Consider the following 24,567-nt stretch of genomic DNA (forward strand, 5'->3'; position numbering starts at 1 on the left):
ATTACTTATTATATACTCCATTCCAACCACTAGATAAAAAAAGCCAAATTAAAGTCATTTGACACTATATAAATGGTCATAATAAATAATTATTTATGATATATGAATGATGATAGATGTTATGTCCCATGTTTTTTTTTATGGCATTGGTTGACATAAAAAAAAAAATTGGACGAGCATATGGGCCACCTGATGGTAAGTGGTCACCACCGCCCATAGACAAAGGCACTGTAAGAAATATTAAGCATTCCTTACATCACCTATGCGCCACCAACCTTGGGAACTAACATGTTATGTCCCTTGTGCCAGTATTTACACTGGCTCATTGTCCCTTCAAACCGGAATACAACAATACTAACTATTACTGTTTGGTGGTAGAATATATGATGTGTGGTTGGTACCCACCCAGACAAATAAATGTTGGTTAAAACTTTCATATCTTTTTTATCAATATTAATGCAATCTTATTGAGTTTTTACATGCACAATTATATGAAATATTCCAAGCAAACTTAGAATGTAATAGTTTGAAACTCAAATTATCAATTAATAATTAAATATTTCAACCAGTATCTGTGCTCTCTTCGTCCCCTGAACTTGCACTCTCTGTTTCAGAAGAACTACTACTTTTAACCTTTCTCGTTCTAGAACCTTCTCCTTCGTTACAATTAATATCAATTTCTGGTTTAGATGATTTTTTCTTTGATTTCTTCTCGTCCACACTTGCTGGTTTTAATGTTTCCGTTGAAACCGTTGCAACCATTTTGGATTCAATTTTAGTTTCTGCTTTGAAATCTTCCTCTTCTTCTATTGGTTTTTTATGTTCTACTGCTGTCGCCATTGCAACTTTATATGCATCAGGATACTGTGTACTGGAAATTTTAAATGCAAAATATGATATACAAATAAGTATTTCAAAATAGAGCATATTTATTGCATCAACTATTATTAATATTTAATATTAGATGTTGCCCATATGGTTGTTCATGTTTTTGAAGATGGTTGTCCAGTTTTATATACAAAATAGGAGTCTTTGTCTAAATTTCATCAAATTGACTTCAATGGTTTGTCACAGAGTTAGTTTCGCTTTAATATTAGTATAATTTTATTAATATTAGGATCAATCAATCCTATATATGTAAAAATTTCAAGCTGACCTGACTCAAGGGAATTGAAGATTCAGGTCAACATTCAAGTATCACTGGCATGTGCTTTAAATGATTCATAATTATAACTCATCTCATGCTCAGCAGTTTAATATTTCCTACATGTGTCAGATTTATATTGTTAAATGTGTATTCGCTGGTATGTACTGGAGCAACTTCGTGTATTAAACTCTAAACATTATGTTTATTGAATATTTTGAATGATATTAAATAAAAAAAAGTACCTTAGCTTAGTTTTGATGGCTCTAATCTTTTTAAATATAAATTCCAAATCCTTTTTCATGTCTAGAAGTAATTGAGTGTGTTTCTTGAACTCCACTGAAGCAGCTCGAAGTCGGCTGGCCGACAACTGATTGCAGTTTGTTAGCATTTCTGTTGTTTTCTCAAAGCGTTGTAGCCTGTAATATAGAAAACAGTTACATAGTAAAGCATTCACTTTTATACAAACAAGTAATAATTAAATAAGTATCAAGTGCGTTACGTGGAAAGTTATTTATTAAATATGTATAATCAACATACATCGTTTTTTGTGCACGTATTATCATTTCAACATCAGTTTGATCTACCATTCCAGCCAACCCTTGAACAAAAACCTCTGGGGCCGAATAGTTTTGGAAGCATTCGATTGAAAAATCGCTTTCGGGTGTATCGTTAGCCATTGCCATTTTATATATTAAAAAATAAATAAAGGGTAGCAGTACTTTATACTATACTCCTTGTAAATACAAACTGATTGCAAATTACATATTTAATATTTATACTCAGTAAATTCAGTCAATCGTCAATATTTTGTACGACAGCTGTCATTTTGAAGTGTTGCGTAGTTCGCGAACGAACTAATTCGAAAGAGCGCTCCCACAGATGAACTACGCGAACTAGATCCCCGATTTTTCGTTCCATAGTTCGTTAGTTCGTTACTGAACGAGGAAAGGTAGCGCCTATAAACTAATGTCGTCTCGCTCGCTCACGCAGTATTCTACCTGTCACTCGCTCACTGCTCAGTGAACTACATTTCGTTTCCGTGGCGACTTACGTATGCACTTGTAGGGGTACTGGTCCCTTAACATGCTTGTCAAGAAAGATAATATGTATAAGTTATCGTTGATTATTTTGAAATTTATTTTATATAGTTATAATTTTGAAACTTAATAAAAATATAAAAGCAAAAATACTAAAAGAGTATTTTAATTATTACCTAAATAATAAACCTATTTGTTTACTAACTTGTAAATTGTTTAATAACTACTTTACGAATATTCATTTAATTTATCTTTTATTTAAAGTCTAAATCTTTTTATTATCTTGTCGTAGTAAGTGCAGTATCAAAACGAGCGAACGATCTGCCCTTTGAACCAATAAAAGTCAGATCGCTGTTTTAGTTCATCTGTTCGTCAGCTCGTAGATGCTCGGTAGTCGGTAAGCAGCTGGGAGCTGAAGAACTAAAAGAGCGTACTAGCTCGTTTAGGTTCTGCGACCTAAACCGAGCGATCTCAGTTGCGAACTATTATGCCCAACACTAATTTTGATACTTTGATAGTTTATTCGTTCGAAAATTGCTTATTATATAATTTATCTATAATACGATACTTTTAATTATATTGTTGATTCGGATAGCTATAATTGTACAATTAATTATATTCGAACATTGGCAGAATATTTTGAAAAAAAATTAAAATAAAAAAAAATCCTATGAGCGTTGATATTCATATAATGAAACTTCCTTTCTCAGTCACTAATGTTTCCTTTTGATGTTTAAGTACTTATTCAGATATTAAATTTAATTCGGTGATGGATTTTCTTTACTAGTCTAGTAGTTCTAGGAAATGCAAATAAATAAAAATATATATGCAAATAAAATAAACTATTAAATATAGTTCGTCGCTCATCACATCTCGTTTATAAATATGATTTTCGATATAAATCTAGTGGTTTTAAGGCTAAGCGATAGGTTTAAATGTTACATAATTATTTTTATAGTATTGTTGTGTTTGGTTTTGAAGGTTGAGTGGGTTAGTGTAACTACAAGCACAAGGGCCATAAGACTTATAATTTAATACTTAACATCAAGTTAAGTGCCACTGTCAGTCTATCTACTTGTTTTAATTTTCAGTGAGGACATATAAATTTAATTGTATTTAAATAACAGTCTATGTAATTTATTTGGTGGAAAAAAGTAAAAGGAAGATGTTGAATAAAAATATATTTATACTTAAGTTACTATTTTTCAATTCCGCTGGAATTATCTTTAGGAACGATTGTCAGAATAACGGGACTCTACTGGATGAAGAACTCAGAGAACCGGGAGCCAAAGCAATTTTTGGGGAGGTCAATTCCAGCAGTTCGCTTACCGATAGGCTGATGGAATTTACGAAACTTACATATGATTACTCATGAGGATGAATTTATAACAATAAGCAACGTAATTATTATGATTGCATGTATTTTTTTAATAATCAATGTGATACTAATTAAGAATTAATTTGACCTAAGCCATGAATTTCTAGATTAAAAGGTACCCCAAATCTTTTAATTTTTTGATTTAGACTTTTACGCCATGCCAGTTTTGGAATAGTTTTCGTTTGTTTGTTTAAAAATCTATCTCTTTGCTGACTAGTTAAAGGTAAAATCCGCTTTTGACTCCTTAAGTCTCTCCTAAATTGTAAGAGACTATTGTAGTGCCATCTGGGAATGTAAATATTATCGTTATTTTCAATGTGGGGGTAAATCTTCGTATCGCTTTGGTCTCCGAAAACAATCCGAACTATTTCAGATGGCAATTTATCTTCAGCCACTCGACCTTTCTTGTACTTCATTTTTAAAGTTCTAAGAAGTTGTTTTTGTTTTTCATGTAGATGCTTTAATGGAATCGGTGCATTGTTTTCTATGTAATGCCTGAGTTGTTCGATCACGTCATTTTTAACAGTTTGATAGTGACTGACAAATTCATCTGGAGTAGGATCGCTTTCGGACGATTGAAGATCCGTTGCTTTTGCATTTTGATTTAATTCTAAAATATATGATCCTTGTTTGTTAGGTGCTTCATCCAAATCGACGAGTAAACTATTTCTTGTAAGATCTACAAATTCGCTTTCCTCATTACTTGGTCTCTGCTTATTAAACATTACAATATCGATGTCATTATTGTCTGGTCTACCATCGTAATCAACACCGTACCTTCCATATCCGCACCTGTCCCCATCGCAACGTAATCTTTTGTCTAATTCTATATCATAGGAATTATCGTTGTCTCTTTCGTTCGTTTTAAATTCCTTTCGCTCTAATTGCTCATTAAGTTCATTGACAATTTCATCAACTTCATTTGCTACGTCATCTCCTCTGTTCATTTCACCACATCTAGTCCCAGTGCATTCACACCTACCAGTTTTTTTACATATTCTATCGGTCTCCGTTCTTAAAATATTGTCCAGGCTGTATCTCTGTGTACGGGGCTTCACATATAGATTCATTGTCTGTATGTTCATAAGATTGGGATTATTCGTTTTGTGACCATGTCTGTGATGACTTGGTCTATTGTTATTTAGTTGACCGAACTCTAAGTCCCCGTTTTCTAATGTATCTTGCGCATGAATACTATGTAATAATTTCTCTATGTCTAGTATAGTGTTTAAGTTCCGAGAAACACTTATTCCGAAAATGCTACATATTATTAGAATCGTTAATAAATTTCGAGTCATTGTTTTAGTTTGGGAGTATCGAAAGTAATATATCGTCGTTATTATTAAGAATTGAAATCAATTCCATATGTTACATCATAATCAGAGAATGTTAAATTAACCGTATAATTGAAAAAAAGTATTAAATTTTTAACAAACATGCGTAATCATTTTTTATGGTTGTGACGTAGGTGAAATTAACTTAGCTAGTATTTCAGTAGGTACATAATGTTTAGGACTTTTAAAAAAAAGGACCGCAGATGATCCTACCTAAATGGTTGTAAGGAATATAACAATCGTTAAAATATAGTAAAATTGTCTATGTCTACATCTCATTATCTTTGATCTAATATTTGATATTACGCCAAAAGGCTATGTTAGAGAAGGGTCTATGCCGGAGGACTCTGTAATAATAATAATACAGTATAATTACTAACTAAACAAGACCAAGAACTCAATAGTGATAATAATATCTTAATCGCCTTTGTTTAAAGATACTGACACTGTCAGAAGTATCCTTACACCACCTAAGTGTTTTAAATCCTGTCATCTAAGACCCTATATCCCTTGAGTCCGTCATTCGAACTGGATAACAACTGCAAATCGGAATAAGTTGATTAAATGGCATTAGAATTGCGGTCAAAGGGCTGGTACGCAAATAGATCATAATTTAGTTTTTTAGGGACTGGTAAGGAATTTAGATTGTATCGAAAAAAACTAGCTAGAAAATTAGCATGTACTTATTTCTATGAATTAAAACAAGTACTAATTATTATTTTAAATTAGTAATCCTGCTGGAAAACTCATAATTTTAACTTTTTTTATATGGGTAGACAAACAAATGGGCAAATGGACCACCGACACTGGACATTTGTAAAATGTTTCAGTAAATAATCGACCTCTAACCTCTTGACTTATTTTGACCTCCTCTCCAAGTAGCCGTTACCAATGAGAATAATTAATTCAAACAAGACTTATAAATACGCACTGTACTAAATGAATATACAGCTGTTACAATTTTCGCGATTAGGACTCTATAAAAATTTACGAGACCCTACTTAGGGAGGAAGACTTTAATATATTTTCCTCATTTCGTATGTCACATACTAGTAGTTGTCGTGATGGCCGTGTCACAGACGCCATTTACTGTTTTAACTCTTAATTAGAGGGATTCTTCATTGTCGTTGTAATTCACCTTCCTAAAAGTAGATGGAACGCATTTGATTCGGTCAAATAACAGTCTTTATTAAAATAAATAAAGGAAAATACAAAAACGTGTTAAAAATAAACGACTGTGAAAAGTTTTAAAATTATTATTTTGATATTGCTATAATATCTTGCTATAATGCTATAGTATAAAGTCTAAAAATTAAGTGAATCTGATGGCCTCGATTTGTCTTCGCAATGTATCAACTTAAGGTCTCTGCAAAAAACCTTCAATTTTAACATCTAAGGGGAAGGCGTAGTGTAACAGTATTTCCCTCTCTGGATCAGATATCATACGTCGACTTTGTTTCGACCCATGCAATTCATCAACTATATGCTGCAGTCTTCTAGCAGATACTCCATGTTCATCATCATGTTCCCTTAAATCCTTAAATTCAGCATCAAAATTCTTTAGATTAGCATTATAATCGTCCACATCACCACCTCCGCTGTTCATGTTGTCATGATAAGCGAAATTGTCATTAAATCTTCTCATAGATCTCATTTTCGTTATAATCGTATTCGCCAATTGACTGACATGGTCTTCAATTTTCTTTATAATCTTCTTTCTTATACTTTTTCTTCCCTTTCTCGTGTTTAGAAGATCTACCCAAGACTGTGATTTAGGATTATCTGAATCATAATTTCCTTTATTTGCATATTTATCTTGAGGTTCAATATTTTTATATTTATTTTTCCCTCGTCTTCTATATTCTTCTTCAGATTGCGCGTCGAGCATGACATCTTTGTATGAGTTCTTCTGCTGTCGAAGGATGTTCGCGACGTCAAATCTGTCATTTCGATCGCCAAACGTAACATCTGGCCTCAGACCGGCGCATTGCCTCAATGACGGAGTGATGAAAAAGAGAACGAATAAATATTTCTGAAACAGTAACATAATCTGTTAATTAAATAAAACGTGAATAAAAATAAATGAATCAATAAAAAAGGAAGTAAACGTCTAAACAAAGTGGACCAAAAGTTGGAGGTCGTTTTAAATATTTTGCCGTTAGCGACGCACAATATATTTTGTATGATAATTAAAAAAGACAGACGAGCAAATACGCCACCTGATAGTCAGTGGTACCTTTGTCTATACTCATTAACTCTGCAAAGAAATATAAACCACTCCTTACACCATTAATATGCTATCAATATGCCGTAAACTTCAATTGAAGATGTTAGACGTTATATTCCTTGTAACTGTAATTACTCTGGCTCACTCGCCTTCAATTGGAACCCAGTAACACAGAGTATCAATGTTTGGTAGTAGAATGATTGGCGGCTTTACCAGTTACCTAGGTTACCTAGTTACATCGGCTAATACTGTCACATAATAATGCAACAGACAAATCCTATAGAAGGCAAGGAACTACTTTATAATATTATATTATTTACGTCATAATACTTTTAACTAAAAAACTATGACACATGTTTTAATTACCATTTTAATCCAATTTATCTTGCGTTAATAAAATACTAAAACCTTGTTGGTATGTACCAAAGCTATATTTATTCGGTAAGTCATAAATATATTTTTTTAAACGCGAAATGAAATACGCATGGATGTAATGTAATAGAAAATGATAATTTCTTGGTATGTATATAATTCAACTAGATTTTTAATTGAAAATCAAATGAAACCATAAAAATGTCAATTATTTTTTAATTTATTTTTATATAGTAGGTCTTCGAGGAGTACGGTAGCCAGGATTTGTGAACAGTAGAATCGGGTAAAAATCCCACACGACCCAGTTTTTCCGAGGCCTTTCTTATTGTTTCCGTTGCCTGAAAAAAAATTGCTTAATCCATGCAGTCTGGTTACCAAACTATACGACAAATATGCTGAAAACTCTCAGACATAACCAATAGTGTTTGTTAACATTTGACATGTTAAATTACCTACTAGTGACGTTCTACGCAGTTTTCTAAGAGGCAACGTTTAATCATGGCGTTCTCTCTTTTTTATGCTCAATGATATTACAAATCAATTGTTATACTGGTATATATACACTTTTGAGATTCGTACAGCTTAATGTAAACATTTAACAATAAAGTAAGTGACTTGGTTTTAGGGCTTTGTATAAGCCTAAGTTTTGGGCTATTAGATATTCTACCGCCAAGCAACTATTCCTAGTGTTGGTCCGTTCCGGTTTGAAGCCAGCGCCAGAATAAAATCAAATCAAAATATACTTTATTCAAGTAGGCTTTTACAAGCACTTTTGAATTGTCATTTAACAAACTATTTAAAGTAAAGCTACCACCGGTTCGGAATGTAGATTCTACCGAAAAGAACCGACAAGAAACTCAGAAGTTACTCGTTTTCAACATCTAAAAATACAGTCATGTTAGTTAAATACAACTATATATGTTATGTCTCCTGCCTGGAAGTCAACAAGCATTAACTCCATGATTTTTTATAATCAATATAATATTGTATCGAATAATATGCCTTCTTTACCAATGTATTTTTTACAATTGACTTGTTAAAAATGTCTCCGGTGCCAGTGTAACAGCAGGCATAAGGGATTTAACATCTTATCTGCAACGTTTGGTGCGCATTGGAGATGTCTCCGAGCTGTTTGTGAGAATTTTTCGACAGAAGCACCCATAATGTTTTATCGCCCCGACCTGGTGCTTCAATTAGGGACATAAATATGCTCTTATATATTACCATTAATGGTATGTTCAAATTCGGTCTTTTCGTTAAGAGCGGTCACTTTTATTAGAGTGGTGGTACAATTCATAATCCAGAGATAGAGAGACAAATAGAGAGAGAGAAACAGGTAAGAAAAATAATTTTATTAAAAAATGAACAATCGTAAGAAAATATGTATAAAGTATATACGCAATTATCATAATAACACTTTTAAAAAAATATATAATATTTTCTCGTAACTTTGTTTAAGCCCTATAAAACGTGTGCAGAAATTTGATATTAATTGTACTAAAATTACAAAGGAAAAATATACATTTTCTAACAAAGCTAGCAGGCTGAGTACATTGTACTTAATATAAATAGGTATAAAATAAAAACGCAAAAGTTACTACTAAAACTATTTTCCTCGTAATCTGTCGCATATGACCACGCGCGGTCGGTTTGGCGGGAAAAAATGCAAATGGCGGCGCAACGTGACGTCACGTCCGCACAGTTGGCGCGCTCTGATGTTGTTTTAATTACAGCAATGTTTTATTTCATTTCCAGCTTTCCCGTGCATCTGGATTCTTCTTGCGTGATGTTGGATAGAAACCATTGCAGCTTGTTATATTTATCTGTGGAAATGAATGGTTCATGTTAGATTACGCCTAGACTCGGCGTAATGTTATAAGTAACATACAGGAACAAAATAATTAATTTTACAATTATCAATTAACTTATGTAGAGAATGCGAATTTCGTTACTATTAAAATAACATTTATTTTTTTAAAAAGCATTTTAACACAATATATAAATAATAGTTTATACCTATAAGTGAGTAGTTTGAAGATATTATTTTTCTTTAAATTGTTGAACGTTGGCTTAAATTTTATTAAAATAAAATTTCGGTTGATTGAAGTTTTTTTTTTTTTAATTTCACAGTTAGGCAAACGGGTGGATTATTTCTTTCTGAAACATTGGGATTATAAAAAATATAAACTATTGCTAATTAAAAATATATATATATTAACGTTTTTTCAATCAAGGTATGTTTTAGTATGGATTATTCAAATGTTCCCTTTCGCGACTTATCCGAGTTAAGATTTCCCATGACCATTTCGTTTAAAGTAATTTAAATTTTGAAATTAATCAACAGCAATAAGATCTGGTAAGCATTATTGATTGCGAGTTTCCAGTTTCCATTTTCATGTATTATCTGTGTTTACTATACATCTCGTGCTCGGCGGTGAAGAAAAACATCGTGAGGAAATCTGCTTGTGTCTAATTTCAACGCAATTCTGCCACATGTATTTACATCAGCCTGAATGAGAGCGTGTTGGAATACTCTCCGAACCTCCTCAAAGGGAGAGCCTTAGCCCAGAAGTGGGACTTTTACGGGGTGTTACTTTACATAACTTTTCCAATCTAAAATGCTGTATTTTTAAAAGTTTTTATTTAACGTGCATTGTATATGAATAACTAAGTTTATAGTATTATTTTTAATCAGATATTTTCAACCGATTGACTAGCGTTGATCTCAAATAAATTGTGTAATGACGTTGTCTAAGTTGACAGTAAAAGTTTTAAAGGAAAATTTTATTTTATTCTTTTTAGCGCATTTAAATAAAAGCTTCGTTTTAATAAAGGATATTTGGCTTTTAATTTATTTAGTTTGTATGTTTCGTTGGTCTAGTCGTCACTATAAGTAGATTATATGATGAGGGAGTGCATCTTCCCAGACAATCTTAACTGTACAAAGCCCTACCACCAAGTATTTATTGGGTCAAACTGGTTCAAAATACGATTGCAAGATTTAAACCAAACATACTAACATACGAAGTCAAATAAAAGCAAATATGAAATTTTATACACCTAATGTAAATAGACGAATACATGACATTCAATGCTAAGCCCTAGCTGACCTTTTGCAAGCAAGACAAAAAGGAATAACACTTCATTAATATTGCATGGAGTTAATGATTGAAGCGAACAGACGCACCTGAGCCCGGTCTGGACACGTGCGCGCAGGTGTGCGTTACACGAGACACGTGCGCACGTATAGCTCACCAGTCGTTGTTTTACGTGAAGTTTGGGATTAATTAAAAGTCACATAAATTAGTTAGATATTAAAATGTCGATTTTTTTGTAGAACCATACTTTCGTGTTGTATGTGTATATTAATTATATTTTATGTTGCTAGATACATTTCCGGATTTCCTTCAATTTATGTCGTTCTTGTGAGTTGCAACATCTTGGATTAATAGTGCAAAAACCTTCATTAAAAGTATTGTTTCCACTGGTGACAGGAGGGCTGGGTCATTTTTTGCCCAGACGATCAGCATTGCGGTTCAAAGAGGAAATACTATGCTAGCATTGTTGCCAGTATTCTACACGGTCATTATTTGTACAGTAACTGTTTTTAATTTTTCTTTGTGTATAGTTTAGCAATATTTAATAGATCTTTTAAAAAAAAAACGAGGTATATATTTCAAAATTAAATTGATGTCGTTGTTCAGTTGGGATTTGGAACACTTGATGCTTGGTGTAATAGTGCAAAAATCTTTATTAAAAATATATCAGTCCGTCTTGCCTCCTCTGATGACAGGAGGTTTGGTTTATTTTTCCTTCAGAGAATTGGAATACCAATGCTGTTAGCTTTCTTGTGACCATTTCACGATCGTGTTTTCAATAGAAGTTATTTTTAATTGTAATTCCTATAAATTTATTTAGTTATAGGCGGATGTGCAAATCGGACATATGATTGTACGTGGTTACCATAGCCTATAGATTTTGGGGCTATGAGAGATATAAACCATTCCTATATCCTTAATGCGCCACCAAGCTTTGGAACTAAAATGTTATGTCAATTGTGCCTGTTACTACACTGGCTCATTTACCATGGCTCATTAACCGGACCACAATAATGATACGTATTACTGTTTGAGGCTGGTCTTATAATAGTATATCTAATTAATGGGTAGTATCTACCCAGACGAGCTTGCACAAAATTTTTATATTATAGATCATCTTCAACAGCCAACTGCAGGATATTTTACAGTAAAAGACTGTAAGCAAACACATGTACACTCGCCGTCACCGTATTTTAACAATCCGATAGGACGGCATTTCGACCCGATCGTAGAAATTTAATTTCCAAATTTCTCGTGTTTCTGAGATGTTCTCGCCATAGAAATTCGGTAACTTTTGATTGACTCAACTTGGCACAAATACAGGACATCGGGATGTAAGCTTATACTAATTATCTAAGATGCACAATTGAACCGACTTAAAATCAAACTATACTTTTATATGAAAATGAAAAAAATGAAAAATAGTTTATTCTTTATCAAGTTATACATAGCAAATAAAGGTTGGGACCCTCTAATGAGTATAATATAATACTCGTGACAGAAGGGCCCGCTCTTCCATAACATACAATTCTGTCCATGTTCATCGAATTATCATGTAACATCGAATTATATCGATATGAATATCATCAAAGTCAACACATATGAAGTTACCACATTTTCATCATCTGTATAATATTTTAATTAATTGTTAGCTTTATTTATTAAACTCAATTTCTGAACTGTTGTTCCAAGTTTTGATCATGTAAAATATTGGATTGAAATAAATGAAAATGTCCCAAAATATCGTCCAAAATCTGGACAATTATATGTACAGACGACGTCTATGATTATAAATTTGGATACGTTTTTTGTTGTTTTGCCCACCATAAATATAGACCATTGACAAAAAAGCACGAAATGAAGTTTCTTTTCAAAAAATATTTAAAATATATTGTTAAATTGGACTTGGTAAATAAATGATCTTATCAGACGTCAGTCTATTTTAGCACGTGCCCTGTTAAGATCTCATAATTATTCAAGTGTTACAAAGCTATTGTGAATTTATGACACGCAAAACCACCTGTACAAACCGTAACGTGTTCACTTGTTCTAACAATTCGCTACGCACAAAACAGATGTCAAAATAAACGTGGAGACAATAAGGATGGCTGTTCACCATTAATATAGCACCGTATCGCGTTATGCAATCAAATCTAAATCTTTGTTTTGTTATAGCATGATATTTGCCAATTGATCTGTTTAAAATCTTTTATCTTTTCGACATGTGTAATACCAGAGAAGAATACGAATGAAACTTAGTATTTTATTTTAAATAGGTAATACATTTTAAGTCTTTTATTTTGACTTTTTTTCATTGTGTGATTATTAGACACACACACGTAACTAACTACTGGTACAAGGTTGATGGCGCAATGAATGTAAGGGATTGTTAATATTTATTACACATCTTGCCAATTTATGGATGGTTGTGACAACTTTTAGGTGTCCCATTTTCCAGCCTAAATATATCTATTTGAAATAATTATAAAATAACTAACAAACAGACTGTTTAGATTTATATAATATTAATTTGAATATAGATTTATATCTGATTGAATCATTAAACTCCGTGGATTGTTGAGTTAAGAAACTCGTCGCAGATTTGATCAAACGTCAACAGTTTGAAACGCCGTCGTCAAATTTAGTATCGGTGTTATACAGGTTATTTTGTGAGGTTTCTGCACAGGAGGTGCAGGACTTAATACCAAGACAAATAGACGACATTAGAGCCTACATCTTCACATCATTGTTACTCCTCGAAGCGTTTCTATTTATTATTTCTCATGTGCACAACCATGACGTGGAACGTCCATCCAGCGTATTGTTTCTTGCGCATTACAATCTGAGTATCTACAAAGTTATACTGTCTTCTAAGTAAGCACATTTCATATTAGGCTGCATCAAGTAAGATTGTTAATATATTGTTAAAATAGTGCAAAAGCGAATTATAGTGACCAGTGAAGAGTTACCCGTATATAAGAAGTATTTAGAAATATCTAATATCCGTTCTACAGCAATTATTTATTTGTTTTGTATATTCCTCATAGCAAGTGAAGAGTCTTTAAATAAGCACTGGATTCTATTTGCGTGTTATGATTGCATGTGGTCACAGGTTTCGATTGTCTCTTGTACGCATTATTATTATTTCATTGAAGCATTGTCATGAAAAAGCTTGTTAGGAACATTATTATGGACAAGCACTTACTAATTTTAATTCTATACGTTTATATTAAATGCTAAGTCTGAGAAGAACTGGCAAGAAACTAATTTAACACTTTCTTTAATCAATCAGTATGAATGAATGAATATACTTAATAATTATTTAATTGTCTCTTCCTAAATCAACTTAATCAATCTCAAGAAATAATCTACACAATAACACAATTTCTCATTTGTCAAATCATACTTTGTAAATTAATCAATTAATAAGTAAGAGGTAATTTGGTAAAGCCTAGTTGAAAAACCTACTAAAGGAATATACATAAAGCGGTTTTCGTAGAATGTTGTCGGATATATAATATTGAATGGGTAAAGGTAACGAAATAACAAATGAACTACTGTGCGGTGCAAGGGAGCTGCTATACCAGTATAATCTCTCAATAACCTTCTAAAAGACCTCGACATGTCGAGATCTGTAGTAAATTCAATGATAGAACGAATTTCCAAAGCTTACTTGTTATATTTGATTAGGCGGGAAGGGAAACACGAGCTGTGAAGGTGAGCGTTGATGCGATGCACAGATGCCTTAAACCTAGACCCAGGTCACAAGTTCGGGGAACTGATTCAAGTTGATGGACGCGGCAAACGCACAGTGAATCCATGGAATGCTAGGTTGACTCGGTAGTGAGGGTTATGCCAGCACGTCTGGGCAGGTTCCATCCACTCATCAGATATTCTGCTGTCGAAAAGCAATATTTAGAGTTTGTTCTAAGTTTGAAGGGTGAGTGAAACAATGTAGCTACAGGCACATGAAAAATAACGGCTTAATTCCCAAGGTTGGTCGCGCATTGGTGTGATGTAAGGAATAGTTATTATTTCTTACAGCGCCAATGTCTATGGGCGGGGTGACCAGTTACCATCAGATGGTCCATTGCACAGTCCGCCTTCCTTAAAAAAAAGTTATTCGCTCGATGTTAGACTTGACGCGACAGATGTGCATTTCATGTTCTTGTAATAAAATAAATTTAATAAAACTACTCATAAATATAAGTTGGAAAAATATTTGATTTTGAGTAACATGCGGTCACGATTTATACGTTCAACATTTTAACGTATAATTTTACCTGCAGCTTTACGCGCCCTAACACACACAAAAACCTTTACCTCCTCTTTAAATAAATAAAATTATAACCCCTCGAGGGGTATTAAAAAAAGTAGCTAAAGTCCTTTAAGGGGCTTAAGCTTTTTTCGTAACGAATTTCATCAAAATCTGTTCAGTGGCGGATTCGTGAAAGCGTAGCAGACAGATAGTTACTTTTGCATTTATAGTATTAGTACTGTAATTAGTAGTATATCTACCACCGTAGAATTGTTAATACCGATATATTGTAATCTATCTCGCGAGATTGTAAACTACCGAAATATTGTGAACGGTAATTGAACTCAAAATAAAACGGCAAAAAAATCGATAGTTTATGATATTTCGGTTAGGTTAAGTTTTTATAATTTAATTTTAATTAGCTTAGGTAGATTATAATCTACCGAAAAGTAATGTGTTAAATTGTAAGCCGTATGTTACGGTTCACAATCTTTCGACGGTTAACAATCTCGCGAGATAGATTATAGTCTAACTGTATTTAGTGGTACTTTAACGGTATACAGTGGTACTTTTGTTTCGATTCGATTTCGATAAAGTTACGTTTCTTTAGTAGGCACCCAGTTTACGCACTGAGAACAAGCAGCCAAATGAGTCGCTCTTGTTTCAAGTAAAAATACACAATTACCCACATCTTGGGTATAGTCCACCTAATAGTCAGTCACGTCGTCATTCCCACCAGGATTTTCTCTGGTGGGAATGACGACAATCACTCACGGATGTGCAAGTGTGTGTGTAATTCGTGTGTGCCAAAATACAGGTGAAATATGTATATTCTACTACCATGAGGTAAGTAACTGCTCGTAAAGGCTTCCAGCCCTCTTAAGGGTGACCTATTAAACGTATCAAATGGATTGAATGATTGCTGTATAAATCAAAGATATGATATTTAAGTAGTTTATTGTTAACCACCTACCCGACCCGGCTGCAATAAGGGTCTCATGTGTGTAATAAGGGTATAATAATATATCTTTTAGATTGAAAAACAAAAGGAAATTAAAAATCCAAGTTTTTCTTTTAAAACAGTTAAAATTCACGGTTTTACTATAAAATGCATGTTTACTTGGTAGTTGGGCTTTATGTTTATGGGTATCTCCCACTCATTAGGTATACTGACGCCAAAAAGCAATACTGAGTACTGTTGTGTTCCAGATTGAAGGGTGAGTGAGCCAGTGTAACTACAGGCACAAGGGACATAACATCTTAGTTCCGCAGGTTGGTGGCGTATTGGCGATTTAAAGAATGGTTAATATATCTTACAGTGCCGATGTCTATGGTGGTGACCATTTATTATCCATTTGGCCCATTTCCCCGACCGTTTACTTATTACTTTGAAAAAAAAAAGGATTTCCACAGGAATCATACTGTTGATGAAAATTGCTTTAAAATCCGTTGCATAGTTTAAAGTTCTTAGCAGCTGCAGCATGTGAATCTGTAGGTATATACCTTCTCTCCCACGTCAATGGTGACACGTCTTACTATAAATTAATTTAAAGTAGCATCCATTAGTTCGAAACAGTGGTGTTTGGAAAATGCCTCCCTCCTCTTAAGGTCACGTAGATTCATTTCGGATACACACGGAGCAGAATTTTTACTACTGGATGCGTATTTCCCCAGGATTTAATTATTTTTCTCTTCAACGCTAAACGCGATATTAATTATGATCACAATTTAATTGTTATTCAATTGCGGATTTGTGTAAACGATCTTTTGACACAATATGGATATTTTGTAAGGAGAAATTCGGAACTCACCTAACCTAACGTGAAATGTCAGATGTGACATACGACATTTATTATTTTAATCATTATAAAATGGCGCATCATTGTAAGATTGTCAACATTCCACGAGTGATACTGGAAGGGAATTACTACGGAATAACGCTGCCTAGGCTTTTATCAACAAAACGAAGTGCATTCTTTAAAACTTCGTCAACCTTCATAATTCTGCCGCGCGTTCATTAAAAAAATGTCTAGAATTGTTAAATTCAATTCAAAACAAAGGCTACTAAAATTTTTTTCACGTTACTTTTCATTTTTGAATTCAATGAGTAGGTATATTTATATTATTATATAAGTAATATATAAACTATATACAGGTAATAAAATATATACACAATATATTAATAATAAAATAATTTATTCCAATTTTAATTATAAGCGAAACTCAATTAAAATATATTTTACTTTTGAAGATTGGTGCCTTAGTTTATATTTTCATCTAACGCTATGAATTTTAAAATATATTTAAAACAATTTTAAAAGTTTCAAAGATTTAAAGTTAGTAAAGTCTTCAAGCCCAGAGGTTGAACAGGATTCGCACCCTATAAATGCTTTCAACGAAAAACAAACGGGGCATGCCGCCTAACAACAGTTTTCATTAAAAAAAATCAGTTTTCAGCGTCGGGCGGGCTTCCCGCCCTCAGTCGCCTTCCGAGCGCGCTACCGGAAGGACGTCACGATAATTTGCCGCGCGATTAAACGTAGAAACGATCAAAAATTGCGTTTAGAAATTTTGATTGTATATATATTTGAGTTATAGAATTTATTATTATTATTCGTGTTTGGTTAATTTTGTGTGTGATTTATTATACTAGTGGATGCGAGTGCAATAAAAATCGGGGGAAAGCTGCTGGCTGTCAGCTGTCAAAACGTTGAGGTGAGCTCGGATAAAATTTATCGGCGTACTATAAATTAAGGGAATATGTTTTATGTAATCTTTTTCATGTTTTCGTGATAAGTTGAATTAAAAAAAATCCTTTTTTAAACGGCTGCATTGCTATAACACCGAAGAAAATGTTCAATACGATTTTATTTCAAAACCAAAACATTTAAATCAAAACAATAAAAGTAAGCAAACTAATTTGAGATTAAGCTATTAGATTTTTTACCTGTGGAATAAATTCTTTTTTTGAATTTTGACAAACAATTTTATTTATCATACAGGCTACAAAAACGAGATATATAATATTTCATTATATTTTCATATCAAATAATTTAATTGTTTTTAAAACATTAAATTATGTAATTATACAATCAAGTAGGACTTAAAAGTACTTTCAAACAGTAATTTAACAAAATTTTTCACTACGACATAGGATTTAACGTTAGATATAAATTTAGAGAAACTCTGTAGTTACTCTGTTTTTACTCAAAAACACAAAAGATAAAAATAAAAAGAACTTAAAAATTAACCCCGATTTTCTTTGGTCACGCTATAATTTGAGAACTACTTTACTGATGCCATTCGCCTATTTTTTTAAAGTTTTTTTAATACGTTTAGAAAGTTCTGACTGAATGAAAAATTAAGAAAAATTGTTTACACTTTTTTTTTTTTTTATTTATATTCCATTTCGCATTGAAGATTCGTAGCTAAGGCAGGACGTCTGTCGGGTTAGCTGTAATAACTATGAAATAATACATTACACATTCCCAGTGACTATGTACATGATGTTTAAATAATATATTTTCAGTATATACAGCACAATATCAGTAAAAATAAATATAAAATATTATTCTGTGTCTTGGAGCGCCACCTGTGTCTCAGCTGGCTTCAATCGAGTCTTACGCAGAAACGATTTACACAATATTGTCTCATTTTAAACTAGCGTACCGACCAGGGTTTGTGTGCACTACATCTTTCTTCAAGTGTGCTCTCACAAAAGATGTATTTGTCCAAATAAAAACAAAATGTATTCAAGTAATCTCTTACAAGCATTTTACTAGAAAGTTCTAGTCTATTGGGTAAAACTTAAACAAAAAAATGTACAAGAGATTAGGTTTTTTTTAATAGATTTAAAAAAGTGGGATGTTCCAAGTTAATCTGGTTCATGTGTAACTTTTTTATTTTTATTTTTGCGTTGACTGAATTCAAGAAAGTCCCGTCTCTATTCATTGGGATCGGAGGTCGTTATGTTATTATTATAAATAAAATATGTTATTTTAATTAATTGGGATGGTGGATGATCAAATGGATCACCTTGGGCAAGACACTGGCACTAAAAATGAAAATAACTTCTTACACGGGCTCTGCACCCCCAAAATAGGGTTTTAACGTCTCTTGTTTCTGTATTTACGCTTGCTCAAACACCGAACCGGAACACTTCAGAAAGTAGAATATGTGGTGGTACCACTAAGACCTGTCAACAAAATACACACACAGCAAAAAATAGTTTAAAAATAAAAAATAAGTCTAAATTTTTTCTTATTTTATAGTGTGTCTGATTTTTTTTATTACCAAGCAGGATCAAGTTTTATCTTTTTTACTTTAAAAATTAAAATGTTGTTTATTCAGCTCTGTTGAATTTATTTTATTAAATCGCCTATAAACCTGAGCTATTTTTATGCGACCTAGTAATTTCTGTACCCAAATATTTTATTAAATAAATGACTATTGGGTTATCTTAAATATTGTTAAGGTACTTGTTTTTTATGATGTAGGTAGGCGAACGGGAAAATGGGCCCCATAATGGTAAGTGGTCACCGCCACACATTACCGCTGTGAGAAGTATTAACCTTTCATCTTATATCACTGTTGTTACACTGGCTCACTCACCCTGCAAACCGGAATACAACAATACTAAGTTTTGCTGCTTGGCGGTAGAATATATGTTCAGTGGGAGGTACCTACCCAGAAGCACAAAACCCTTCCACAAACCAAGTTTACCGATCATACTCGAAATACTATTGATTGGATTTTAGTGAAATTTCAAATAAATGCGGATTATGTAGTTGCATGCATAGTATGCTTTATATATATATATAAAAAAATACAGTTGAAAAAAGTAGTGAAATTTAGAGTTAAGGGGTATATTATTAAAATGGTAAAAAGAGCCGAGATGGTTAGAACGCGTGCATCTTACTCGATGATTTCCGGTTCAAACCCAGGCAGGCACCACTGAATTTTCATGTGCTTAATTTGTGTTTATAATTCATTTCGTGCTCGGCGATGAAGGAAAACATCGTGAGGAAACCTGCATGTGTCTAATTTCAACGAAATTCTGCCACATGTGTATTCCACCAAACCCGCATTGGAGCGTGGTGGAATATGCTACAAACCTTCTCCTCAAAGGGAGAGGAGGCCTTAGCCCAGCAGTGGGAAATTTACAGGCTGCTAATGTAAAAAAAAAAATGTAACGGGTATATTAAGCCCTTTCAGATTCTTTATGGTTAGAAGGAGTGATAATTTATAAGTTTATAATTAATACTTTTTTATATAATATAGTTGGTGAACGGATATGTTCTACTTACATCCGAGAAAAACGTTAAGAGACTGTCTCATGTTGCACACGGGTTAAATACATATTTAGCCATTTAACATATTAGTCTACAATTTAAATCATTAATTTATAGGTTAAGCATGATATCTTTTTTTTAAATTTAGATCTGTCAAACTTCATCGCGCCAAAATTATGCTACTATTAATACTGTTAATACTCTAAAGTTTTTTTTTTTACATTATTTATTCTAATCAGCAAGGAGTCTCGTGCGTAATGCCTAAAATAAATATAAATAAACGATTTTATTTTATCGGTAAAGTGTAGTTCGATATCGGTGAATATAAATAAAAGATTATTAGATTTAATAAAGGCGGCACCTGGTAGCAGCTGTGCTCCGCGACATTAAACCCTTCAGCCGGTGCCTACGCTCGGATTTTTATTATTTTCATCTACAAATCTTAAATCCATACTTTCTTTAGTAGAAAAAAGTCTAAAAAACGCACTTAAGTGCAGATATTACTCGCGCACTAAGTTGAATGTAGTGTTTTATTGATTACTAGTCGTTGCCTGCGGATTCGCTCGCTCGTTTTAGGGGTTAGTCGTCAGGTGTTAGGTATAAAAAGTAGCCTGTGTCCTTCCTCGGAGTTCAAGCTTGCTTTATACTTAATTTTATTAAATCCGGTTTAGTGGTTTGGCCGTGAAAGAGCCGCAGAAGACAGACAGAGTAACATTCGTTTTTATAATATTAGTAAATAAGTAAAGATGACGTTTTTGACAAAAGTCAAAAGTCAAAAATCTTTATTCAATACAGAAGTGTTTACACTTGCTTATTGATTGTCAAAAATCTACCACCGGTTCGGAATTTAGCACCTCGGACCTGAGAAGAACCGGCGAAAGAAACTCAGCGGGATATATATATTATAATTTTTTTTTTTTTAACCATTTACATTGACGCGACCATTTACATTGACATTCGAAGAAGTTAAAATTTTTCTTTCTCTCACCTCGACGTAAGTTTCTCTAACTTATTGTCGCTTTAAATGCAAGAGCAATAGCAAGAGTCTGCTAAGCTGCTTGTGGTGAAAGGACTCCTCGTCTCTTAACGAGAAAGATTGGAAGCCTGGAAGGATATACATATATAAAAGCGAAATACCACTCACTGATTAATCACGAAACTATAACACATACAAACTTGAAATTTGGCAGGTTCCTTATAGTGTGTAGACATCCGCAAAGAACGGATTTTACGAAACTCCACCCCTAAGGGGGTAAAACGTAGGTTGCATAGAACACAGTATGCTGGACGAATGTGTGTGCAAATAATAGTGCTCTCTATTCGGATATGAGTGGGAAGAGTTCAGGCGCAGGACCACTGGAAACTTTCAGATTTTAGCTGCTGCTGAATCATCAGTCAATGCTAAGATTACTTGTCAAGTTTTATTGTCGACAGGAAGAGCGTAAATAAGAGTTACGGTCTTTATGATAAATATAACTTGAAAGTTGAAAACCATTAGATTATATGTTGTCTGTTTGTGTGTCAGTAGCAATTGTCATAGCGGTCGGTTGAACGTTTTGAAAGTCGAAGTGATGCAGCGTCATCTGTCGAGGTAGGAGTTTTTAATAAAATCTATAAAGTCTGTAAATATCTAACTCTTAAGATAAGGCCTCCTCGTTTTGAGATACATGCAGGTTTCTGAATTATAAACACAATTAAACACATAAAAATTCAGATGTCAATCTTCGCTCAAGATGTACGTGTCCAACCACCAGGCCATCTCAGCTCCACTCTTCATAGAATAATATATTTATTAATTCAATGGCTAACTAAGCTAAATATATATTGTGAATTTGATTTTAAATTTTTATATACTGAATGTGAAATTGTTTCAATGTTAAAGAATAAGTTGTTAAATATATTTTAAAATGCGGGTCGTGTATAAATTACGATGCGGGTACTCTAAGGTGTGAGATGTGACCGTCTGAATGCGGGCGGTCAAGATTTATTACAAGCTGGTCTTAAACCCACGGTCTAATTGTTGTATAATTGTAAATCACGATAGCATTGACTTTAAAATTTACAACAATATTATATATATTCACAACAATATAGATCTTTTCGAAAAAAACGGTGACAATCATTACATAGACACGAGGAGGAAAGGTAAATTAATTACACCTAGTTTCCGACTTCGCAAAGTTAATACGTCTTTCCTGGGGCACGGTCCTCGTTTCTATAATAAGATTCCACAGGTATTTTTAAATTAACCTATAAAAAAAATTTAAAGCTCATGTCAAAAAAACATTGATGATTAAATAACTCAATACAAGATAATATTAGTATTATATATAATAAAATATATATAATAAAAGAAAGCTTAGTATTTATATATATATATATATATATATAATTTCTAGGCAGGATATATAAAAAAATAATTGTTCTTTACTGACATACTCTGTAGTTAAAATATTGTAACTACTGAGTTTCTTGCCGGTTCTTCTTAGTAGAATCTACTTTCCGAACCGGTGGTAACTTTACATTTAGTTCAACACTCCAGCGTTGACTTGACACTATCTGACGATTCAAAAGAGCTTTTATGAGCCTATTTGAATTAAGAATATTTCGATTTTGATATTGAGTTGAATCTGTGTTGCTATTATGCAAGTCACTTCGAATCGTAATTAGGAAATGATGATGACATAACAATACGTTATTCTGATGCGTGTGTCAAAATATATACCATCGCGGACTTTTTTGAAGATTTTTTTAAAGGTTTATAGTACTGTAGGATATTATTTTGATCTATCTCGTAGAGTTCAGCCAGCGTTTGCAATTTAAACGCAAAAAAGGGTTCATTTACGACATCACTTTAGAAACCTCTAAAATAATTAGTGTTTCTCTACTATATTGTGCATGTATTATACATATACGTCTTCCTCATGAATCAATCTATCTATTAAAAAAACCTCATCAAAATCCGTTGTGTAATTTTAAAGATCAAAGCATACATAGGGACAGACAGCGTAAACGACTTTGTTTTATACTATTTAATGATTATTTATTGTAGTCAATATAACATATCATACTTTGACCTTTTAATATCCGTGTTCCGCGGTGAGATTCGAGTTTCTTGTTACAGAAAAGCTTTACAGATCTAGTTAAAATCGTATGACAGAACTCGTTTTAAATACAATTTAAAATGAAATCTCTTACAAAGCGCATGTGTTGTGAACAATGGGCTTACACCATAGAAAAGTCCCCATATTATTGGGGGGTTGTAACAAGTTATACTCGTATTGTCCGTGTCACCGCACCTGCGCTACTGACGATGCAATACCGTAGGGTTGGGGGAAAACTTATCCTTTGTCATTTATATTTAAGTTAAATTTTCGCCATTTTTCGAAACAAATTACGTATTTTATTAATATTCGTGGGATTCTGGATTACTATGTTCTGGATGGTGTTAGGAGAGAATGTCGTATTAGGTTTTTGCTCGTTATGGATCACCATTGTTAAATGGTAGTCCAGAATGCACTTCATCTTACAGCACATACCAACACAGCGAAACTCCAAAAAATATTGAGGCAAAGGTTCTAATTTTTTGAATAGTAAGTAATACATTTGTATTTATGTTTAAAAGGATCAGTTTATTGTTATTGTCTATATTAATATTATAAATTCGAAACTAATTCTGTTGCTCGTCCATGACCAAACTGAACCGAATTTGATGAAACTTGATATGAAGCAAGCTTGAACTCCAAGGAAGGAGATAGGCTACTTTTATGCTTAACGCCCCGACGACCTAGTCGTCGAATATGTATGTCGGCGGAAAATCACGTATTTAAGAAAAACACGCGCCCGGAAATTATTCTTTTAATTATTTTTAATAATTGAAAACTGTTTGACTATTAAATTAATAATATTTAGTGAGATTTTAAATTAGTTTGAAATATTTTACTGTCCATAAACAGGTGTTAAATTAAGTGAATAGTGCCCCCACCCATTTTCGTTATAAAAGGCCGAACGCTCGCCGGTATCGGGAGGCTTATTCTAGCCGTCGGAGCGATCGGAACTCCTCAGTTTGGGATAAATCAGAGAAGAATATTTCCTGAGTTTAATTTCATACCTTCGAGGATGGATAGAAATCCAAACCCTGACATTCGTGACGTCAGAAATGCTGACGTCATGTTTTTTAAAAACAAGCCGGGACGAGACACTCCGTCATATATATAACGACCGTCTAGTTATATAAATATTTGACGTATTTTATTATCGTATGTCAAACTTTAAATTATCATAAACAAACCATGAGTTTAATTAGGAATATATTTTTAGATGAAATATACAATAAAAAATAATTTATTTTCGTGCGGCAACCCTACACGGATGTGCACACATGTGGATGTGGCATCGAGCTACCGTGGGCGGTTTATTTAATGC

The 24,567-nt window shown here is 33.1% G+C and overlaps 4 protein-coding genes across 4 annotated transcripts in view; 1 reads left to right on the plus strand and 3 right to left on the minus strand.

Moving 5' to 3' along the window:
* Positions 1-15,402, minus strand: part of LOC113396223 (mitochondrial S-adenosylmethionine carrier protein-like) — a 260,338-nt gene extending 244,936 nt beyond the window's left edge. The window contains exon 1 of the mRNA XM_064218916.1: positions 15,385-15,402. The gene's annotated coding sequence lies outside the window, so the exon portion shown is untranslated. The remainder of the gene's footprint in view (positions 1-15,384) is intronic.
* On the minus strand, positions 159-1,939 carry LOC113392851 (kxDL motif-containing protein CG10681). The gene is made up of 3 exons (XM_026629441.2): positions 1,685-1,939; positions 1,390-1,563; positions 159-871 (listed from the first exon to the last, which is right to left on the minus strand). Exons 1-3 carry the CDS (start codon positions 1,828-1,830, stop codon positions 562-564), a joined length of 630 nt encoding a protein of 209 aa, XP_026485226.1. The 5' UTR covers positions 1,831-1,939; the 3' UTR covers positions 159-561.
* Positions 3,634-4,913, minus strand: LOC135194140 (uncharacterized). The gene has a single exon (XM_064219005.1). The coding sequence runs from the start codon at positions 4,858-4,860 to the stop codon at positions 3,634-3,636; it is 1,227 nt and encodes a 408-aa protein (XP_064075075.1). The 5' UTR covers positions 4,861-4,913.
* A 1,928-nt stretch (positions 15,403-17,330) lies between the features above and the next one.
* The window catches only part of LOC113392871 (protein CBFA2T2), an 83,652-nt gene continuing 76,415 nt past the window's right edge, over positions 17,331-24,567 (plus strand). Inside the window, exon 1 of the mRNA XM_026629475.2 lies at positions 17,331-17,566. The gene's annotated coding sequence lies outside the window, so the exon portion shown is untranslated. The remainder of the gene's footprint in view (positions 17,567-24,567) is intronic.

Source organism: Vanessa tameamea, chromosome 25 (assembly GCF_037043105.1).
Source record: "Vanessa tameamea isolate UH-Manoa-2023 chromosome 25, ilVanTame1 primary haplotype, whole genome shotgun sequence".
Taxonomy (NCBI): domain Eukaryota; kingdom Metazoa; phylum Arthropoda; class Insecta; order Lepidoptera; family Nymphalidae; genus Vanessa; species Vanessa tameamea.

Excerpts from the sequence above, each read along its gene's own strand:
- LOC135194140 (XM_064219005.1), bottom strand. The coding sequence starts at position 4,860 with ATGACTCGAAATTTATTAACGATTCTAATAATATGTAGCATTTTCGGA.
- LOC113392851 (XM_026629441.2), bottom strand. The coding sequence starts at position 1,830 with ATGGCAATGGCTAACGATACACCCGAAAGCGATTTTTCAATCGAATGC. Across the intron at positions 1,564-1,684 it reads ATACGTGCACAAAAAACGAT|GCTACAACGCTTTGAGAAAA; the intron begins GTATGTTGATTA and ends TCTATATTACAG. Across the intron at positions 872-1,389 it reads GCCATCAAAACTAAGCTAAG|TACACAGTATCCTGATGCAT; the intron begins GTACTTTTTTTT and ends TAAAATTTCCAG.